General features: G+C 41.0%; 2 protein-coding genes across 12 annotated transcripts in view; one reads left to right on the top strand and one right to left on the bottom strand.

Annotated features, from left to right (window-relative positions):
* Positions 1-1,305, top strand: part of MANBA (mannosidase beta) — a 70,480-nt gene extending 69,175 nt beyond the window's left edge. For 4 of the 8 annotated variants that reach the window (XM_040064405.2, XM_040064412.2, XM_040064402.2 and 1 more), the window contains one exon: positions 411-1,305. The gene's annotated coding sequence lies outside the window, so the exon portion shown is untranslated. The remainder of the gene's footprint in view (positions 1-410) is intronic. The other 4 variants (XM_040064404.2, XM_040064403.2, XM_040064406.2 and 1 more) reach the window with 4 other exon arrangements.
* The window catches only part of NFKB1 (nuclear factor kappa B subunit 1), a 57,726-nt gene that overhangs the window by 12,053 nt on the left and 31,691 nt on the right, over positions 1-13,982 (bottom strand). For 2 of the 4 annotated variants that reach the window (XM_040064399.2, XM_040064401.1), the window contains exons 8-15: positions 13,580-13,738; positions 11,861-11,965; positions 9,901-9,992; positions 9,207-9,345; positions 6,595-6,717; positions 5,602-5,691; positions 4,551-4,748; positions 1,298-1,439 (exon numbers count right to left, since the gene is read on the bottom strand). In XM_040064399.2, coding sequence (XP_039920333.1) covers positions 1,298-1,439; positions 4,551-4,748; positions 5,602-5,691; positions 6,595-6,717; positions 9,207-9,345; positions 9,901-9,992; positions 11,861-11,965; positions 13,580-13,738 — 1,048 coding nt within the window. The remainder of the gene's footprint in view (positions 1-1,297; positions 1,440-4,550; positions 4,749-5,601; positions 5,692-6,594; positions 6,718-9,206; positions 9,346-9,900; positions 9,993-11,860; positions 11,966-13,579; positions 13,739-13,982) is intronic. The other 2 variants (XM_058420675.1, XM_040064400.1) reach the window with 1 other exon arrangement.

Consider the following 13,982-nt stretch of genomic DNA (forward strand, 5'->3'; position numbering starts at 1 on the left):
AACTATTTATCATCATTCTAAAAAGAATTTTAACTTGTTAAAATGCCCTGCAAGTCCAAATCTGAGCAGTACCTTTTTGATATTTAAATGCAGGTCTTACTTGCTCAATATTCCTCTAACACCCTCCCCCTCCCCCCTGCTTTTTTTTTTTTACAGAAGCTGTACTGTCCATAGCACTTGCAGATTTTGTTGCTAGCTCCCACCTTGTTCATATTCCTGCTTATCTCAAAGCAGACATTAGCTTTCCAGTTGGAAAGCAAAGCTGGTAAAGTAGCTCTCTCTGATTTGTGCAGTCCTCTATCTGTAATCTGAGGCCTATTTTCACTGAACATGGAGTGAAAGTAGTAATCTGTCTCAGAGTAATTGAACAGTGGGATACAGGTCTCGGTGATTTGAAATTTTCCTTCTAGCTGGACACCTTGAGACTTAACCTGGCTTCTACTGTTCAAAACACTGCAATTTAAGGAAATGTGGGTGATTGCACAAGGCTTGCCAGCTAAAAAGTGAGTATGTGATAGTGTCACTTGACTATTCAAGAGATTATCTTTGCATTTGTTCAGAGCTGCTTCTGCTGAATTTTGTGTTAAATAACTACTGATCATTAGTTCCTCACTCTAATCATTAGTACTTCACTCTGAGTTCCACAGAATCTGCATGGCTGTAGAGGAACAAAGTGGATGTCCACTCCAGCTCACATTACTGAAGGACTGATATGCAAATATTAGCAGCCAAGTCTGCCACAAACATCTGTGCAATCCCTTGGAAGACAACAGTACAGTACAGATGTAAGCAAGAGCAAAATAATGTTCTCTGGAAAGAATTTGGTGTCAGTGGAGAAATGCAGTATGGACCCTCCAGCTATTGTTTCTACATCTCTGGGTGAATCTCTTACTTGAAGCATCCTATGAAGACTTACATGGAATAAAAAGCAGGGTACTCTCCTTCAGCACCAAGCTGAGGATCCTCATACACCGTGTACCATTATGCAAGCACAGCAGTTCATGCTCGGTCAAGATTTTAAGTAAAAAAGAGCAAACTCACAACATGCTCAACATGCCCTCAATGACCAGATTACTTTCTGACAGGTACTGGATCAATGACGTTTATGGTGTACATGGCTTCTTTGCAAATGAAACAAAAGTGTCTAAATCACAGCTATACCTCTCCCAAACAGCAGAAAGGAGAAATGGTACCATCAGTGACTGGCACCCACGAGGGACAGAACTAATTGACAGAACACCATTCTGCCCCCAAACCCGTTGGTTTCAACCCAGCAAGTGCAGTGTGGTCGACTCACTTGTCCCCATTTTCATCCTGGACAGCGGTGAGATGGCGCTGAGCTGCCAACAGCATCTTCACGTCTCCAGTTACGGCGTAATCGAAGAGAGCGTTGCAGTGGCGCTTGGCGAGCTGCATGGCCTTCTCCAGGAACAGAGCACCTGCAACACAGAGTTTCCTCTTCATCAGCTGCCTTGTTTTCCTTGAACACCACTTACTTTGGACAGGCATTTGTGCTGCTACAGAAATACAAAGGGCAGACCCCCAAGCATTATTCACTGCTTCACTGAGATGGTTGCTAATTACTTCTGAGAGATAAGGACAGGGGGAAGGAATGCAACGGAAGGAAAACTAGGGGCATGCTGAGCATTCAGGCAGCAGGAACCCTGAGAACAGTCAAATCTGGAAGCTCCCCTCTGGTTTGACTGGCACAGAATTAATAGCACTGATGTGCAGTTGTGTGTAATGAGACAAAAGGAGCAGAACTTGGATCTGGAACTTGCAGGTCCGAGTAGTTTCGCCTTGAGGAAGCTGAGGCACACCCATCAAATATTTCAGAGAAGCTCAGAGAAAAGCTATGGAATAAACGCAGGGCTTTGCACTCCTCCTCCGACTCAAATCACACAGTCTAGTTTGCTTTACAGCAGCAGCACAGAGTGTCTGTTCTTCTGTTTAAAACATTTCATTTTTTAAAATGCTTAGCATTTGTATCCTGATTTTAGAATTATAAAATGCACAGCCACTGAGATTTCAAAAAGCAGAAGTTGTCATGGCAGGGAGGCAAAAGGGAGAAAGGGAAGAAAAGAAACTCACTTGCGGAAAAAAGTAACTCTTGCTGCTCTGTCAATACTTTTTTGGGTCTGTGTCAGCAAGAAACTAGTGAAAATGAAACAGATGAGCTCTGAAACTACAGTGTCATTCTGTGAAGCAGAAAACTGCTGTATCTCGAACAGTTTCATATTTCTATAAAACTTTGTGAGGTTGGCAATTACAGACTGCAAACAAGTACAACAGACTGTCATTGAAAGCACACATGGGGAGACAATAGTCAGGATTCCCAGCTACGCAAAACCAGGCAGTTAGACTGGGTCAGAAGCGTATCCCGGATGAACACGAACACCACTGCTGTAAGGCAAAGATGTACTCAGCTATCCATCCATCTTACTGTTCTGGCAAGTACATCCCTGTGGCTGCTATGCTATTTGCCTGGGCTGATGGATTTATATTTGCTATTTACCTCTTAAGACTAAATATGTTATATTCAGGATACACATTCCGGGTAAAGGGTGTTAAGCAATTCAGTCTTTTCTCATTATACACATTTCCAAAGATCAGAGAACTGGATGTTGAAACTCCCTGGTTTTCCATATCAAACACACAGGAAAGATACCCTTCAAAATATTACATGCATCTTTTAGTCTAATACCCAAATGATCTAGCCTGCAGTAGCTGTTTTATGGAGCCCGTTCTTCTGCACCAATTCTTTGTATATTCTGGAGTTAGAAATTGCCTCCTTTCATGCCATTACAATAGAGAAAAAAAAAAAAAAGAAAGAAATCAACTTCCTGCCTACAATATTACTTGCTTGGAAAACAGGTAAACAATTCAGACCCCTCCTTCACGACAGCTAAGTGGTCATTATTATTTCTTCACATCAGCACAAGATTTTGTTCTCTCAACCAGTAATGGGATGTATCACAACTGAAACAGCCAACAGCAGGTTGCTTCAGCTTTTCTCAGGAGCACCATCCATTCTGAGATCAAAGAAGCTACAGCTTGGAGGTGTTTACAACTGCAGCCCCATTTCCTGTGCCACTTTGGATTCCCAAGCTACAGTTTCTAGTACTGTTAATAGGAAGTATCAGACAGGGCTAACACACACAAGGTAATGTGCTCTCTTCCTGGTCCAGGGAATAACAAAAGTGGTCTAGATCATGTTGCACTTGGTAAAAACCAGAACCAAGAAATTCCTTTGTGCTCAATTCCTACCATACCATGTCTCTCTAGTCCAACTACTGTTTTGTTTTGTTTTTTTTTATTTTATGCTAAGCATGGTTACTCAATACTTTAAAAAAGTGTCCATCAACTGTTTAAAAAAATAAAAATCCAGGAAATGCACATCTTGCTGTCTGGGAAAGGGAGATTTGTAGTCTTTATGTATGTTAGAACTCTGCTGCTAAACCAGTTCTGTTGACTACCCTTGCCTTCCTCCTCCTTTCATTTTGTTGCCTGAAATAAAAAGACAAAGCCCCTTCCAACAGTATTAAAATGGTAAGCTAATAAAGCAGTTCTTTATTAGAAGCTTCTAGATGTGTCCATAGTTATGGGCCATGGGCACACCCAGTAACAGATTTCTACAGTTTTTTGAAGTTTAACAAATTATCCTATCTAACAAACATTGCCCAATTAGGAGAGGAGTTTGTTAGGTAAATTTTCCCCCAGGTACTGCCTCACTGGAGTTGGTCCAGAGCTTATTTGCCCCACTTCTTGTTATGTCTTCTAAGATTCTGATTGGAAAACAAAATGTTCTTCTTGCAGGTCCTCAACTTGAAAATAAAATGAAACAGTATTTCAGGAGTGTGTTAGATGGTTAGCTTATTACTCTAAAATCGAAGAGAAAGGCTAGGAAATATACCAGGAGCTGTATAACTACATATTAATGGTCTACAAAGCTACACATAAATGAAAAATACATAAAAAGCAAAAATTTTTAGGCCTTCGTTTAACGTGTAACATTTTACTACTGCAGTTGTTTTACTGTGTATTTGCCAAATGGAAACAGGTACCTTTACATTTTAAATTCAAACCTATAACGCTACTTTGCACGCAATTCAACAGCGTTGCAAGGAAGGCCTACTGCAAGTCATACTAACATCCATTAACTCATCCACCAAAGTCTCTCAAATATCAAAAGCCGGGTAAACTGCTGAGTTATATTCCCTGTGCCTTCACTGCTTGCAGCGTTCCTTGCTCACACAGGTTTATTCAAGGGCAGTGTTAAACACGCCCAGCAGGCAAAGCTGTCTTATCTCCTTGCATGACAAGCAGAAGCTCAAGTGTCCAGTGGCAGTACAAAGGTGGAAGGTCATCTACAGAACTAGGTATGGGGAGGGACAGATCTTGGGGAATGGAATCCCTCCTGTTTCCTCTAGGAGGCATTACCATGTTCTGAGAACAGCAAGCAAGACATTTTTGGACTTTCCAAACCTTCAATGCTTGCTTTGCAGTACTGCTGTTTGATTTACCCTAAATACATTTACTTGCTCACTTACCCTGCCACCTGCAATCTGCTTCGTTTACTTCAGTTTTACAGGAAGAAACAGAATCCTCCTTTTTCTCATTAAGAGCAGATGTTCTGCACTCAGTCCTCTCCACGGTTTCCACCTTCACATCACGTTTCACGTCCCATTTGTCACTTTGTTTATCGCAGCTCTTTCTGTCTTGTTCAGCTGTGCAATTCGATAGACCTTCTAACAAAAAGTAGAATCATTATTGTCCAGTACTGTCACTTTTTTTTTATACAAATGATAAAACTCAGCTAGGAAAAAACCAAACCCTGAAAAATGAATACAAAAATTTACTTCAATGTAAAGCTTATCACTAAACTCACGGATCATAATATTCCAGATACCAACACATATGGACAGACACAGTGACATGACTTGCTTTAAAGTGATGTTAATTTTTGACAGTCTCTACTTCATTATATATTACAACAGATTTACCCCTCTTTTCATGGTACAAGAATGTAAGTCTGAAGTACTCACACAAAATCTAGCAGAATTACTCAGACACTTTTTTTTTCTCTTAAATTCATCCCTGAGACTCTGGAAATATCTATGGAGTAATCATCATGTACATCTGAAATTACCATCCTATTTTAGAAAGCCAAGAGTGTCCTTATTATTAACTTAATATTTTCCATTGATTTCTCTGGGCTACAGGGTAGTACCAGACTGTGGCAACAAAGGAATATACATTTTCTGTGTAGTCCTTGGGTCATCTGTAATCAGCACATTCAAGCAAGCAAGAGGGCTGCTGCTTGAAACAATACACTGAATACAGAAGCACATGGGGTATTTCGGTGACTGCTTCTCAGGACTGCACAGTAAGAAGAAACTACACTTGGAGAGGAAAAAAGAAGCAGGGCAGTATAAGCTACACAAACCCCTCTGCTGCCAGAGGTTCAAGAAGAGGTCCTCTCCAGCACGCTTAGCTAGACCTGCCAGATAGTGTATGAGAAAATTCTTTGGCTTATAGTGTAGAAGAAAATACCGGTCAAACTCAATTCAGCTGCTGGGAGAAAGACATTTATGCTGTTACCGTGTTTCATGCCAGCACTGGACTTTGTTGTGCCAGGATGGAAATGCATCCCTCCAAAAGCAGAGTATCCATATGAAGGAAAACTGAACCCTAAAGAAAGGAAAAGGATTCAGAATGAGAACACCTCTTAGAAGAACACCGAACCTAAAGAACTGAATTTTTGTTTTCTGCATACCTTCTGCTTTATTCCATCCAATTAATTTTCCAGGCTAAAGGTGAACTCTCCCCTATCCCTTCAAAAATCCAAAGAAATTCTTGGTGTTTGGCTAGTGACACTCCCTATCCGTAACACCACACAAATGTAGTATCGCTATGGCTTTGCTCTAAAAATCAACTGAGGCATCACAAGCTGCCTCTGTGCTTTTGAATCTTTGTGATTACAACACATTTGTATTTTGGTGTTATATACATGTGCTGCCAGCAACACATGTAGCAATTTGAAAACTGCTGCTCTATTCCCTGCCCTAAAAAAAAGGGTTGTGGTTCAGGTGGCATTTGCTCACCTATAGGTTTTTAAAGCTCCGCTGCAAGAACCAAAGCAATGCTCTCATGATCCTACATATCAGATATACTCTGACTTCAACAGATGGAGCACAGTAGAAAATTTACTAAAAAGTATCTCCAATTTTTAACACTTCTTTGCACTAACTGGATTAATTTGCCAAGTTCCACTCGTGGTCCAAGAAACATTTCAGAAGCTGTTTAATTTTAGACACCCAGAATGATAGAACTGAGCTGTTTCATGAATTCCAGTGCCTCCAAGGCTCAAGGAAGCAACAAAGCTTCCAAAGTGGGAAGGCAAATGGGATGATGAAACGTTTAGTATAAGGAAATGTTTGGTTGAATTGAGTAACAGTAGAATAAAGGCAACAGAGTCAGGTCTTATATGCCTAAGCAACAAAATCCTCTTTACATTTTAAAAATCAGCATAAACACCTGTCCTGCTCTCAAAGTAGAACTCTTTTCCCTCTTTGCCCAAAACTGCTGCCTTACCAGAGCCAGCACTGCCACCTGCCCCTCCATACATGCCACCACCTCCAGTGCCACTGCCTCCACCATAGCCATCAGAGAAGTTGGGCATGAGCTTCTGTCGTTTCCTTTGCACTTCTTCTTTATCTGGGATAGAAGGAACAGAGAATAGGGAGTCAGTCCTGCTGGTGGCCAGGCACAGCACAGGGTGTGCAGACAGAAAGTTCATAAAGGAAAATGCAGAGTGTGGTAGAAAAGTCAACTTTCCTCAAGCTCCAAATAGCAGAAAATCTTTGTATATATTGGAGCAGAGAGAATTCCTCTGAGGAACAAGCCAGTGCCAAGTCCCCAGTCAGACCAGCAGCATCACTTTGGCCTGCTTGGTCTCTTCATCTGCATCACTGCCTTGTGCTCAGCCTCAGGGGACACATGCGGAGACGTCCTGGGGGGCTCACAGCTTCCTTCAAAATTGTCTTGTGTACTTAGAGCCCTGGAGATCAGTGGTCCCAAAATTCTTCCATCTCTAAGCCAAGTCATGAACCAGCACAACTGCTCCAAACCCCAAATTTATTGAAGAAATTTTGCCTTTGGGGAATATAAGCACAGGCTCTTCTTCCAAGCAAATCTAATCCAAGCAAATCTTCAGGAATGGAGCCTTATCAGAGGCTCACAAGGCACTTTTGAGTTCCAACAGTGCAGAGTACCTGCAGTGCCCTTTGAACTTTTGTTTATGGGATGGCAAGAAATGATGAAAACCATGATTGCTTGAAATGATTTACTTAAAATACCATAACAGCCACTCGAACAAAGACAACTTATTTTCAGGCAGGGACATACTACTGTCAAACCATGCTGAGTTGCAGGAGAAAAAAAAAGCCGAAACTTATTTTGTAGTGTAAGTACAAAATGACACTTAGTCCCCCTGGAAAGCAAAGCACAAAGATTTAAAAGGACTATCCTGATGACTGGGGAAAGTGAAAATGTCATGACAAGAGCTACAAAAATAGGGATACAAACATTACATGAGTTAAAATCCAGTAGAACTGTTGAGAAAAGAACAAAATATCATTTGTTTATTAAACCATCTTGTTTTTAACAGCCATACGATAAAAAGAAATTTCATGCACGGGCACATCAGTCCGTGCATCAGATGAGACTGCTGAATACGAGACAGTACACTGAGAAAGCCACGTGCATTGTTTCCAGGTACACATGATGTGTAAGTACGTATGCATGCACACATCAGGCATACTCACACTGATGAGGAGAGAAAACTCTAGACAGCAATCCAGTCAGAGAAACACAAAAAAGTCCACATACATGTGGTCTAAGTTTGTGGGAACATTTGCAACAAAGGAAAAATATAGTTCCTAAATGGTAATTTCATGATGAGGCTCTATAGGGGATCTGAAAATGCACATAATGTTGAATTAATTTCACTTGATTAAGAGGCACACGAAAGAGGTTCACTTCAAACCTGGCAAGTTTGCTCTGCAGCTGAACACTTCCCTTAACACTTGTGCAAGAGGTTCCTGAAATCATTACCAAGAGGAAATCCTCTGGCAACTCTGGAAGCCTTTGTGAATTCATGCTTTCTGCTACTTTATTCTAACAGTTGTGAAGTAGACTCACTTAGACCACCGCCACTCCTTCCTCAGCTGTCCTAGTCTCTCACCAATAATGCACACTTATTTTAGAGACTTTGAACAGGGAATTGATTTTGACACGGCTCTACTTTAGGCACAGAAAACATTCAAGATTAGAATTCAGTAGTGTAACCTGCAGGCAGGTAAACTGCTAAGCAGAAAGATAATCTTAATACAATGAAACACCAATTATGACTTGGGCCTCAAGGCATTTCCATATCATTGACATTATTGGTATTTAAAAGCATGACTGCCAATGCCATTCCCATCAAACAGTTCAAATGCAGACTTCAAAGGGAACAGATCTGCTGATTAAACTTCTTTTCACTAAGAATTTAGGAAGCAGGTTCAATACCGACTATCTGACTTCTGCTAAGCAACTAAAATTATAAAGAAGAGACTGAAACAGCACTTTCCCTGCTCTTACAAGAAATGTCTTGGGCTTACTTAACTAGTACAAGCAATTGGAAAATTCAGAAACACCAGTGACATTAGCTGGACGCTAGAAGGTGAGAACTGCAGGAAAAAAAAAAAAAAAAAAAAAAAAAAAAAAAAAAAAAAAAAAAAAAAAAAAAAGAACTGCAAAATACCTCTTCCACAGGCATCAAACAGGTTTTGGTTTAGGGTTTCATCTGAAAGTACTGACAGTAAAATCTCTTCAGGTGTTATTTGGCAGAAACTCAGAGGAAGAGTGCCACCTACTGTATGGAGAGGCATGTGTGCATAGAGGCAATCTGCAAGGCACAAGCCTCACTTGGAAAATAGGCATGGATTTTCTGCCTACCAATCCTACAACACCACCTACAAAACCCGTTATAAATCTACCACGCTGCATATTGACTCTGCCCAAAATAAGGAGGCAAATATATTTTCTAAAAATAACAGCTAAACCCAAAAATTCCTCACCCAACCAGTTCTATCTTATTAAAAACATTCCTCGGGACCCTACAGTTTCCATTCCCAATCTATAAACCGGGTTCAATGAGTTACCTTTGATTTCCGGATAGTAGAGAAAAGGCTTTGGTTCGCTTGTTTCTAGATCAGATTTCCTCCGCAGTTGTACAAATACAGATGCTGGCTTTGTGATATTGACATCTCGGTACTTGGGTGTTTTGAACACAATAGCAAACTGTGAAGAAAGCAAACATAAACATATCTATCATGGAGCATGGCTTTTGACAACTTGCGCTAGTTTGAAGGCTTTGGAGTAGGGCTTGGGAGGCAAAAGCTCAGAGCAAAGGGCTGTTACAGTAATAAACTTGCATTTTAGTTCTCAGTTTTTCTTCTGAGGTTGACTCCTAAATCGTTTTGGAAACGACAGAACTGCTATGCTCAATGCCACCACATCCCATATGTCAGTACTGCGCTGTTTGTGCCCTTTTGCATCTCTTGTGTGGCTTTCTCAGTGTGTTCACAGGAGCTCTCAGAGCTCTTTATATATCTTACTCCTATTTACAGGGGGTGCATGTTAAAGCAATGGGGCTTTCTCCTAATTTCCTTGCACTGTGTTCCTAGTTACCTAACAGATGTTTTTAAAGAACTGTTAAGTTCTTTTTAGGAAGCAACGAACCAAAGAGGAGGTCAGTCCAGAATACAGATGCTTTTACATAATCTATGAGCTATAATATAATCCTAGCTTACAGAGGGAGAATCATTAGCAAAGAATAAATGCTCTGTTACTTACCTGTCTGTGTACATCTGTAGGAGAAAAATCTCCAAAGCCTTCCCACATACCACCATTCTCATCCTCTTCATAGAAACGTATTTGAATATCATCTGTAAAGAATGAAACACTCTGGGATGTTTGTGCATTTGTTTAGCCTTTGGCTCGAGTTATTTCAGATAAAAATCAACATGGTGGCTTTTTGGCTGGATGAAAATACTACACAATACATCAATTACCTTTATCTGTTTTATGAAAACAGCAGAAATAACCCATTTTCAACATCAAGTTTACATCAGCCTAATCCTAATGACTTCACTGAAGTTGCTATGTACTGAGCTGTAAAAAGAGAACTAAGTTCATATCATCTTCCTATTCTAGGGTTATAAAACATTCCAGAGGAGCCTTATTTGGAACAAACATGTATGGAGGGGAGAACTTGAAGCGTGAAATGTAGAAACCACCCTCTCTCCTCCAACAGTTTCAGTTCAAAAAACTGTAGCAAAACCTGAAGTGCCACCGTTCAAGTTCCGCTTGCTGCTGGCAGAATGCCAGGGCGGAGCTGCAGCTCAGAGGTGCCGGGGGATGAGTGAGCAGCGTGTCAGCGGGGATCCTTCACCCTCCAAAGGGCACAGGCCAGAAACATGGCATCTGGCTTCTGCTCCTCTGAGCAGACTTTCTTTAATTCTCTTTGTATTTCTTTATTTATGGGTTTAGGGAAAGCATCCCATTAGTAAATTCCTTCCACAGCACTCCCAGTGAGAAAAAGCTAGACAAAGCCTATTGTTTCTTGGGGCGACTGATGCAGGACAGGCTTCTGTAGCAGACGGACTGCTTCCCCTGGTCCCCCACCTGCTAGTCTCAAGACTGTAAACCACCACTTCCAGTCCTGCTGTCCTGCATGCTCAAGTTCCTTCAGGCAGGAGGTTTCTGAAGGCAGTGAGGTCAGGGGAAACCCCAGTCTGGCTGAGGGGAAACCCCACCTCAGGGCTTCCACTGAGTCAGACATTTATTTATTTATTTTGTGCGTAAGAGTTATGTTTTATCTCGGTCCTCCTGATGGCAGAGGGTAGATGCACTATGAAAGGAAAATAGTTCTTTCGGAGTCCCTAAAAGCCCCCAAAGCTTTCTCCCTTCCTTAAGTGGTAGGAGGGCATTTACAAGAAAGAGAGCTGGAAAAGGACAGCCTGCACCAACAGAAAATGTCACTGTGGTTTTAACAACATGTGCAGGGACTGATTCCAAACAGATGAGAACAGGGCACCCACTCTACCAAGCAATCTACACCAGGGTGTCCCAAGTACTACCTGTAGCTGAAAAATACAAATATCTCCCTCACTCCCTTTATTTTTCTTTTTACTTAGCCCAAATATAACCAACCACATTTAACCATTATCTTCCAATAAAAAACCAGAGTATCCTAATCCACGCTGCCGAATTCTGACACACTCAATGCCATGAGCAGAGATTGAAAATGAACCTGTGAGAAGTATCTGTTTACCCTGAGTAACCTCTGCCATAAACGTATACATAAAAACGAAGTTATCCGCAGCAGTGCTGAACACATTAAGCTCCCATCTACTGTTAACAGAGAATACTCATTCTTTCTCTTTATAATCAAGAACTTAATAATGAATCAGAAACTTCAGAGTAATTCAGAGCAGGTGTTAATTAATGGAGTCAAACATCACCCAGTACCCACCACCCCCCAAAATTCCAGAACATGGGCAAGGGCAGAAACCTGAGAAGAACAAAGATGATCACATGGTCTCTGTGGAGGCAAGAGAAGCTGAATTTTCTTTGCAATAGACTATTTTGATTTATTAAATCTCTGGACTGCTGCCTTGACTTCCAGAGAGGCTGAGTGCTGACAAATCCTGCTGCACTATCAGACAGGGATAACATTAAGGACAGCACAGCAGGCTTCAGATGTACTCCAGATGAACACCCTGGCGTGTCCTACAATACTCGTGACTCTTACCTTTCTGAACCTTGTCACAGAGCAGGTAGATCTCTTCCCCTCCTGTCACACACCCTGCTGTTCTGTCCATTCTTACAATTTTTAGGTTGGAGGCATTGGGAGCTTCTATTGAAAGGGAAGATGAAAAAAAACCTGCTTATGTAACAGATTTAGACTAAAAAAAAAACCAACCAAGCACAACACGCAGAAATGCAATAGAAAGACAGGCTTCCAACACAACCTACCTGATTTTGTCTGTGTTTTTTTGAACATGAATAAATCAAGGCCTTTTCATATGAAAGAATCCCATATCTTCTAAGCTTTGACTGAACTGTCAACTACAAAATAAGGTCCCAGCCACTGCAGCACAATTACTGCACTAGCAAGGTAACCCAGCAGTGAACTGCATCCAGCACCCTGCACTAGTACTCATTTTATGACAACCGGGCCATACAAGAGAATGTAATTTTTTCCTCCCTGCTTTCTGACAGAGTGACACTCTTGAGAGCTGTTTCCTGCTTCTCACTATCTACAGTGTTTTGCTTTACACTGCAGTGTACTTGAAAGCAGTTTTTGGCCAGTGCACTGGACAGTGATAAAGAAGCCCACCTCCACAGATCCTAGTAGAGGCATCAATAGACAACGGCTGGTCCTCAAGACAGAACTATCATCTGATAAGTGAAAGCAGCTGTGACAGGCAAGTTATGCTACCACAAGTTATGGCTGTTCTGTGAAGGCTTGAATGGTGCCAATGCAGTACTCAAAAAAACCTCCCAAACAAAACCCAAGAAAAATCTTCTGAAATTAGCAATCAAGGATTCACCTTGGGAGATCATAAACTATTAACTGACATCTGTGTAGCAACTTACAACAGCAGAAACATGGATACAAAATGTCCCCTTTGTTTGTCTCCTTAGTTTAGGACAAATTTTTTGACCTCATTACATTTCACAATTAACAGCAAGGCACAGACTATATTAGAACAATTGCATTTAATACTTCTTGATCTAGGCTTTGTCCTTAAAAAGCAATAACATAGACATGACTGGTGCACAAAGGAAAAAAAAGAGGTACTTTTTCTGAGTCATTACAGAATGACTATCAAGAACATGGGAATCCACAGCCTCAGGAAAGAAAACTCAGGCAGCAGAAAGGGTTCAAGTAAGATGAGTCAGTATAATTTAACAGCACAGGGGAAAACACAAAGTGAAAAAATCCTCTTAGAAAAAGGACAAATAGAGGAATGCTATGTGACAGATGCAAAGGAAATAGATTGAGAACTCTGGTTGAGTTATCTTTCAAAATACGGACAAGCAGATGGTCTGCAAAACCGAAAGGTGTCAAATTCTCAGCAAAGATATTTTTTTTTTCCTCACATCTCATGTAACAAACGCTTTGTCACAGAAAGCAACTGAAAACTCCACAAAATTCAAGCGCTTCTTATGGATATAACAAGAACTTACAAAAGCCTCATAATAAAAGTGGCAGGATTAAACATGCTAACAGCAAAGTAAAATCTTCCTCTATGGCTTACATCACCATCTATTAAAACCAGAATGCTAACTGTATGTACTTGGACAGACGTGGAGCTAATTATCCATGGGCTACTTACTTGTTATTCATCAAATACCAGGCGGGCAGGGCTAGATGAGTCTATACACAGCAATATCTACCTGTCATTTCCATGTGTACAAAAGCCTGCCCCTTATTAAGACAACAATTAAAGCCAAATGTACTTACTGCTGTCATATATTGCATCTGATATAACGGGATCAAGCTTGCGTGTGAAGCTGCCGTTGCTGTCGGGAAGAAAGGCTGTGAACATGAGCCGCACCACGCTGAGATCCATCTCCTTGGTCTGCTGTATGGCTGCCTGGCGGATGATTTCTCTCTCCCGCTCTGGAATTGACAGACACAGGAATTAACACCAAGGGTAGGGCATCCTTAACAAAACAGAGAGAACAAACAAACATCCAAAGGCATGGATAGTGAGGAAATGTCTTCTTATACATTTAGCATCCATTGAGTTTTCCCTTTCTAAGCGGAGTGCAGCAGCTATTCAAATTATACTGCGTTCATCTGGCATTTTGTGCATCAGATCCTATTTAAGTGATGTAATTAAAAGACACAGAAAATTACTATT

Source organism: Hirundo rustica, chromosome 5, assembly GCF_015227805.2.
Source record: "Hirundo rustica isolate bHirRus1 chromosome 5, bHirRus1.pri.v3, whole genome shotgun sequence".
Lineage (NCBI taxonomy): Eukaryota > Metazoa > Chordata > Aves > Passeriformes > Hirundinidae > Hirundo > Hirundo rustica.